The 8,648-nt window shown below is 36.5% G+C and overlaps 1 protein-coding gene across 1 annotated transcript; it reads right to left on the reverse strand.

The window, feature by feature from the left end:
- Nucleotides 1–298: 298 nt before the first annotated feature.
- On the reverse strand, nt 299–8,426 carry LOC111985134 (UDP-galactose/UDP-glucose transporter 4-like). Its single transcript, XM_065761136.1, has 5 exons — nt 8,275–8,426; nt 1,686–1,887; nt 1,205–1,449; nt 1,000–1,096; nt 299–753 (listed from the first exon to the last, which is right to left on the reverse strand). Exons 1-5 carry the CDS (start codon nt 8,424–8,426, stop codon nt 508–510), a joined length of 942 nt encoding a protein of 313 aa, XP_065617208.1. The 3' UTR covers nt 299–507.
- Between the last annotated feature and the right edge of the window lie 222 nt (nt 8,427–8,648).

Here is an 8,648-nt window from a genome sequence, read left to right on the forward strand (position 1 = left end):
CCGAATGGCCCTTTTGGGTGCCAGTCCCGTGTTCGAGTTTTTGTCCATTTTGGACTCTTTTTTTTGAGGTTTTTTTGAGCCGGGGCCCTTTTGGTGACTTCTAATCCATAGACTTGGTGGGAAATCTGATACCTGTTGGCTATATACAGTATGTTTCAGACCACCCTAGTTATTTAAACTCTGAATCAACACTTTTATGTGGTATCTAATTTTCTAAATGGGCTGGAATTAGGGTCTGTTTGAGATTTGCTTATTTTACTGAAACTAAAAACTTTTTGCTGTAAGTATTATAAATAAAGGTAAAAATGAGTTGAAATAGTATAGTGAGACCCATGAATAGTACCAAAACACTAGTTGAATTTTCATCATAGTTTTCTATATCTCACTCTCTTCTCTCTCTTCTCTCTTGTGCTTTTTGTCCACCTTTATGACCTAGCTGAATTAGGGAACCCAAAACAACAAATTGGAAAAAAAAATAATTAAAAAAATGAACAACTACTTTGATCTTCAAACTAGGGGCCTGCTCTCTTCCTCCACTACACCTTCATTTGCTAGTAGGCTATTGTCTGCTTTTATGGATGGTTTTCTATGCTTTGCAGCGGCACTACTACCCGGCAGTTTGTTTTCAAGCAACATCTTCAGGATGATTCCCATTGCTATGAGCAACAACCCCGTCCCGTGCTGTTCTGTTAATGGCTTGGTAAATATCAAGAATGACAGGAACAAAGTGACCACCTTTCTAGTAGTTGGTATCTGCATGCCGACATCAATCAAAAACCCAAAAGTTAAATTCCATGAAAAATGTTGTTATGAGATCATAAGATTTGAATGTTCCACAACATTTAAACCTTTAAGTTTCCAACAAGCAAACATAACAATGATAGTGAAACCTACAAATGGGAGTGATGACCTCAGGAAAGACAATAAAAACAAATGTATGCATTCAAAAAAAAAAAAAGAAAAAAAAAAAAGAGAGAAAACAACACATAAAATGCTTCATTCATATCCTGTATCAAAAATTCCAAGTTCTCCTGTTAAAATCATTGGTGGAACTAAAAATGGCAACCCAACTACTGTTGAGCAGAATAACATCTCCGTCTGTCAGGAGAACAATAACAAAATTTTAAGTTAGAATAAAAATAGTATTTTGTTGTTTTGGTCACGATTCTTTTTGACAATCATAAACAGAAGGGAAGGATTAGTCATCTGTGTGGTATCAGAATTCATGGTAAAAATTACTTCTTTAAAATTTCCCAGAAATGCATCCATGATTAGAGCAACCAATATCATTACAACACCAAAAATGCTAAAATTAGGAGATGTATAGGCATCTGCTAAGGTGAAAAGGATTAGACCAATTATTAGAAGCAGAGCAGATATGTATTCATGAATTGGATATTTGCTTCTCAAGCCAGGAATGAAGGCACCTATTATCATGACAAGCAGGACCTGAATTCTCACAATCACAGACACATATGTCAGAAAAATGAAAGGCATCTTCAATTAGATATTCTACATTTCAAAATAATGTATAAGAATGGCTCAATCAAATGATATCCAAAACAGTAAAATTCTCAAAACTTTTATTTAGATTTCCATAATTATAACAAAATGAAGTTGATCAACAACAGATGTAGAAACCAAAAATTATAATTGACACAAACACATATTCCTTCACCATTTACCTTTGTTGATTTGAACATGATCTGAGCTGGATAATTAAGAATGGCCAAGGACCCCTTTGTTAATCCATGAGAACCCACAAGAATAGCAGAGAGTTTCACATACGTCTTCCAAGGGTTCACCATTTGCTTGGGGGTGAAATCTTGTAAGTATATGAGTATCAAGTAGACAAATCCTTGCACAAAGGAGAAATACCAACCATAGCTGGAAACCAAGAAAGTAAGTAAATATAATGATAAAATTGACAAATGAACAAATTAAAATGATGCACAAGACTTAAATTTTAACTGTTTGAAGCCGATTATACACATGTTCCTAAGATCAGCCAAAAAATACATGTCAGTGCTCAGACAAGAAAAGGGTTTCATTTCAAGTAATTTGCTATTCATAGAATGAGGTAAATGGGGGAAGTCAAATACCAATTAAACAGTTAGCCTGAGAACAGAGAGATAACAATACAAAAGGCCTAGCATTTACTAACCTTTACAAAATTTGTAGTACAACCAATGAATTTGACAAATTACGCGAAAAGCTGAAGCCTACAATGCAAAATGCAAAAGCCTTACACCTCTGTTTGGTTATAAAGAAGAGGTGGGAAAAGTGAAGGGAATTCAAGCTTTTGGTTCCCAAAATTTCCCATCAATTTAAACCTAGGGAAACAAAAATCAATAAACCCCACTCAGATGTATTATTATAATTTTTTTCAAATCCAACACAACAGAAAACATTGAAATTTGAGATTCCATTTTATTCTCTTTTCCCAATACATTCTAAGCAACCAAACAGAGGATACCAAAAGTATGAAACGCATGCAAGATTAAATAACCATAAACAAAACGACCAATCACCAAAATGATAAATACCCATCAAAATCAAACCCCAAACAAACACAAATCCTCACAAAAAATCAATAAAAATGTGAACTTTATCAAATTCTTCTAACAAAATAGAGGGGGAAAAAAAAGTCAACTTGGAATGAACAAACCTCACAAACGCCATCATCAAGAGATTTTGGTGAAAAAGTGAGCACAAATCAAAAAAAAAATTGGGGAAATTTCAAACCAACTCTACAGTACCTAAAATGGGTTTCAATCGTCGTCGTGTAAAACCCCTTTCCCTATGCCGGCAAGGTCAATTAATGGTGAGGTCCTTTTTGAAAATGGAGTGAAGTCGAAGAGAGAGGAAAGAGAGCACGGTTGAGAGATAGAGGGAACACAGGACAACAAATAAACAATGGATTTTTATTGTTTGGCGAGAACAATTCCCTCGCTAGAGTTAGGGAGGTACCGTTCATGGCTTAGGGATTGTTTCTTCTTTTATGGGTCTTGCTTGGGGTTTAGTTTAGTAATTGTCACTCTAGATAGGTTCTTGTGGATGGTTTGGACGAGAAGAATTTGAGAGAGACGAAATTGAAGAGGGAAGCATAGTCTATAGAAAAACTAAGAGAGAGGGGAAGAAAGTCAAAGAATTAGAAACTGAGAGCAGAGCCTAGAAATTTTTTATTATACGAAAGTGCATTCACACGTGATGTTGGTACTGCACAATGTGAAGATGGTACCATCAAATGTGAGAAAAAAATAAGGGAATCACTGAATGTGACAAAAGTATAGTCACATGTAATGTTGGTATCATGCAATATGAGGCTGGTACCATAAAATGTGAGAAAAAAAATAAGGGAACCACCAAATATGATAAAAGTACAGTCACATGTGATATTGGTACTGCGCAATGTAAGGATAATATTATAAAATGTGAGAAAAAATAAGGGAACCACCGAATGTGACATAAGTACAGTCATATTTGATGTTGGTACTGCGCAATGTGAAGATGGTACCATCAAATGTGAGAAAAAAAATAAAGGAACCACCAAATGTAACAAAAATACAGTCACATGTGATGTTGATATTGCGCAATGTAAGGAAATGTGACAAAAGTACAATCACATGTGATGTTGGTATTGCGCAATGTGAGGATGGTATCATCAAATGTGAGAAAAAAATAAAGGAACCACCGAATGTGACAAAAGTACAGTCACATGTGATGTTGGTACAGCGCAATATGAGGATGATACCATCAAATATGAGAAAAAAAATAAAGGAACCACCAAAAGTGACAAAAGTATAGTCAAATATGATGTTGCAATGTGAGGATGATATCATTAAATGTAAGAAAAAAAAAACCAGCAAATGTGACAAAAGTACATTCACATGTGATGTTGGTACTGTACAATGTGAGGATGATACCATCACATGTGAGAAAAAATAAGAGAACCATCGAATGTGACAAAAATACAGTCACATGTAATGTTGGTACTACACAATATGAGGATGGTACCATCAAATGTGAGAAAAAAAATAAGGAAACTACTGAATGTGACAAAAGTACAGTCACATGTGATGTTAGTACTACACAATGTGAAGATGAAACCATCAAATGTGATGTTTTGGGGCTAAAATGGGCAAATGCCCTTTTTGTGCAAAAAATCCAGCATTTTACTCCATTTTTCAAACGAATTACAGAAATGCCCCTGTTTTGAAACTTGATTTTCTAAAAATTGAGTTTCAATTTAAAATTCGATTTTTGGACAATCGAGTTATAACAAACTGAAAATTTTAAAAAAAAAAATTTGCATGGAACTCAAATTCCATGCAATTTTAAATCCCTATAGTGGTGTTTTAAAGCCCTATAGTAGCGTTTTAATAAATGCAAGTTTTTTGTTAAGTTTGATTGCTCCATAGCGAGCCCTATAGCGGCGTTTTAAAGCCTTATAGTGGCGTTTTAAAACATGCAATTTTTTTTTTTTTTTTTTTTTTAAAATTTTGATCGCTCCATAGGGAGCTCTATAGTGGTGTTTTAAATCTCTATAGTGACGTATTTTATGGAACTTGAGTTCCAAGAACTCGAGTTCCATGCAATTATTTATTTATTTTTAAGTTTATGCGAAAAGTTTTACCTGCTGTATATTTTGTGCAAAAAGGGCATTTGCCCATTTTGGCTGATGTTTTGGTAACTTGGTATAACAACCGCCTACTATTGGATACTGTACCCCCTAAGAAAAGAGGGTACGGTGGAATTACCCTTTCAAAAAATATTGCATTTTGCACTGAAATTGTGTTTTAAAAAACTTATTTCAATGTAATATTTGTGTTTTCAAAACAAAATTTTAAAATAGAGGCTACTCTCCAAAAGTAGCCCCTCACGATGTTACTTTGAATAATTATAAATAATAATAAAAAATCTTCTTTTTCCCCAAAAAAACCCTTTTATTTTTTCTTAACTATACCCTTAAACACTTATAAACAAAGGCAACCATTTGTAATGTAATTAGATGATCACAGCCACCAAATCTGCCAGATTTAACAAGCATTGGCTTTATGAACTTCATATAGGCTCTGGGAAGTCATGTAATTAAGTAGTGGTATAAAATTCTTCGGTAAGTAGCTAGTAAGTCACGAAAATTAACTATAATCATTATTTTTTATTTTTTATTTTTGGAGAAGGAACTATAATCATTTGATGAAATCAATCCTAGCTACAGCTTCTTGACAGATGCATGCTAAATGACTGGCAGGTAGAGAGACTAAGCAACCATGCGGTATTATCTATTATATATGGGCTTTAAATAATTGCCCCATATTTTGTGAATTTTAATTAGCTTCATTGATAAAATTTATTCTAAAAAAATTAAAAATATATATAATTTGAGAAAGTCTATTATTGTTAAATAAGGGATTTAAGTACATATACTAGACTCAAGGACTTTAGTCTTCAAAGATAGTTGGATACCAGGACTTGCAAGAGGCAGAATTACATCTCTCTCGGGTTTGGATAGTGGGACTTGTGTGGCAGATTTGATTGAGCAGGAATCGGGTAAATGGAAGACTCAAGTGATTGAAAATTCTTTTCTCCCGTTTGAAGTTCAACAGATAAAAGCTATTCCTTCATGTGCATCGGCTCAGTCAGATTCTCTCTAGTGGTCATGGGAAAAAAATGGGGTCTACTTGGTGAAATCGGGTGACAAGCTTGTATGTGAAGATTCAAGAAGTGAAGCCGCCTCGGGTTCAACCAGAAGTGGAGTCTCGGGCTTATGGTCTGGGATTTGGAAACTCAAGTGCCTGGAAAAATCTAACACTTCTTGTGGAAAGCTTGCTCAGACTGTTTACCAACTAAAGTGAACTTGATGAAGAGAGAAATTCTAGCAAACCCTACATGTAACCTCTGTGGCAGAATTGCAGAGGATACAAAACATGCCCCGTGGGATTGTGAAGCGGTGAAGGCTGTGTGGTGTATGGATTTCAGCTGGGTAAATTGGGTCTAGGCAGCTCATGGTTCTTTTCTTGACTTAGTTGATCGGCTCATATCAAAACCAAGAGTGGCAGAGCTGTTTGCAACTACAGCATGGTCTATATGGACTCACCGAAACAAATCCAGGTTGTTGGAGAAGACTATACCTCTGGGAAGCATCGGAGAAGCTGCAAAAACTTTTCTGCAGCAATTTCGGTCATGCCGAGATGAACCCAGCAGCAGTAGCAGTAGTAGGGGAAAATTGATCCGTCGACGCAAATGGCTACCTCCAGAACCGGGAAATTATAAAGCAAACTTCGATGGAGCGATGTTCAATGAGAGTGATGAAGCTGGGATTGGTATCATGGTTAGGGATTCTATGGGGCTGGTTATTGCAGCAATGGCTGAAAAAAATTCATATACCGCATAGTGTGGAGAGCTTGGAGACGATAGCAGCCAGACGTGCGGTCATTTTTGCTTCAGAACTCGGTCTTCAACTGTGCAAATTCGAAGGTGATTCAGAAACTGTTATCAAGGAACTCCAAGGGGGTGATATGTTTTACTCATCTTTTGGCCATTTAACCAAGGACACTTAAAAAAAAAAAAACAGCAATTATATTTATTATTTCCACTCCCCCCCACCCCCACTTAATTTTCAAGGGGAAAAAAAAAACATATTTATTCTTTTTTTGGAATTGTGAGAGTGAAATGATAGAAACTTTTTCTTATGACAGGTGTGACCATATATAACATCACAAAATTTAAGTTTAACCCAAGTTGGTGCTCATTAAATTTGGGTTCAAACAAGTGATTGTCGGCTATGTGCAACCTCAAACAAAAGAACTCACAAGTCATCTCGTTTCATGCACAAGGTTAATTTGTGCCCATATATATCCGAACTAGCCTACTACTGGAAAAAGGCAAAGACTTGTTATTGAGAAATTATGCAAGAATCATCTTTGTTTGTTGGTCCACCAAAACTAGTGAATGAGTGTCATTTAATAAATAAAAATGTTATTAGCATTGCACTTAATTATTCATATCCACCTCCTTAGTAGGGACAGCAACTAGGTGGGATAGTGTCGGATCATGAGTTGTGTGGGCCATAGAAGTGAGGTAGGTTAAAGGTGATACAAATTGGAGGTATTTTGCATTTCCTAATTAGGTGGCTCTGATACTCAAGAGATATAAATGAAAGACAAAGGAAAGAAATGACCCAAATAGAGTGTTGAGAGAGACAAGTGTAGCGGGCATTTTTGTTGTATTGGGCTGGGCTGCCTCCTGTGGTACTAGGCCCAAGTATTATGAGTAAAGAAGTTGAGACCATTCCAACTGCAACTCAATTTGGTCTAGCTTGTGTGCAAAGTATGCCTCGTTTGCTAAGAGCATACTTAAAGTAGGCAGAATTATTTTAGATGAGTCATGGCAGACAGATATGATAATATTAAGACAAAAGAGAGTACTTTGACTCCTTAATCAAAGTGAATAGATAATCCCAAATCAAGAAAAATAATCACAATTTAACAAAAATTACTTTTATAAAGCAAGGAAAATAAATGAGTAGTATATGAGTTAATCAAAAGAAGAAAGAAATCAGATTAAATCTGGTTCGCAGGACCAAAACTAGAGAGGGAAGAACGCTTATTCTCAACGCAATTAATCTCTTAGGGAAATCCTTCAGTGGAAATTAATCACTTTGAGGGAAACGGACCTGAATGGTTGGTGCTCAAAGGAACCTTTTTACTTTCGGCAGAGAGCACGATTTTGAGAGGGAGAAAAGGAATCAACCTATTGGTGCATGCCTGGCGATCTAACTCTCTAATTATTTTTTTCTTCATTTTTTAACTTTCCTCTTATATTTTCTTTCTTTCCTCCATACTTGTTTTTCTATTTCCTGGTTTCCCTTAGAAGTTCTTGTTACCGTGATTCTGTGTTGTTCTTTGTGCATGGCAAGAGCCTCTCTTTATAATGCCTGCCGTGGCTGGATTTTACTGTTTTAGCCCTTAACCACCTTTGTTTGGTTTGGGGGTACTTGCCGACCACCATTGGTCTGTCTGTTGTACCACTCCCTATCTCCAGATAAGGAAAACTATTTTGTTTGTTAGTCTGCCGTGTCACCCTTTCCAACCACGGTGTGGGTACTCTCTCTCTCTCTATCCCTCATGGCATGCACCTAGTGGTTCCAACTCAGCCTTACTTCTTTTGGGTGGTATGTCATCCCAACAGGACGTATCCCCTAAAAGAGCTTGAGCAGGAATCCCAGAATAGGTTTTCCCCTCTCCCCACTGCCAAACCATGCCCTCTTACCTCTGACCCATAACCTCACCATATCCCGTATTGGCTGGTACAGGTTGGTGATGTCTGGGCCTTGCGCATGCCTCCTTTTCATGTATGTTCAAAATATGTATGCCGCTAATGCGTTCGCCACGGTCTGGATGCTTGCCTGCATTGTCTGTCATCTGTCCTTAACCTTTTATATGGGCTGCTTTATGATTTCTTGCTCCTCTCAAGAGCTGGGCTTTGTTTGATGTTTAGGCTTTACCTTCTTTCAGTTTACTCATTGACTACTACCATTTTCTACCATATCACTCTATTATTCCTATTGTGACATTTATTTGACCCAATCTTGCTGGACCTCTTTGGGCCTGCTGGTTATTATTTCCATAGTGGCTTAGTATGGC

Source organism: Quercus suber, unplaced genomic scaffold (assembly GCF_002906115.3).
Source record: "Quercus suber isolate HL8 unplaced genomic scaffold, Cork oak 2.0 scaffold_398, whole genome shotgun sequence".
Classification (NCBI taxonomy): domain Eukaryota; kingdom Viridiplantae; phylum Streptophyta; class Magnoliopsida; order Fagales; family Fagaceae; genus Quercus; species Quercus suber.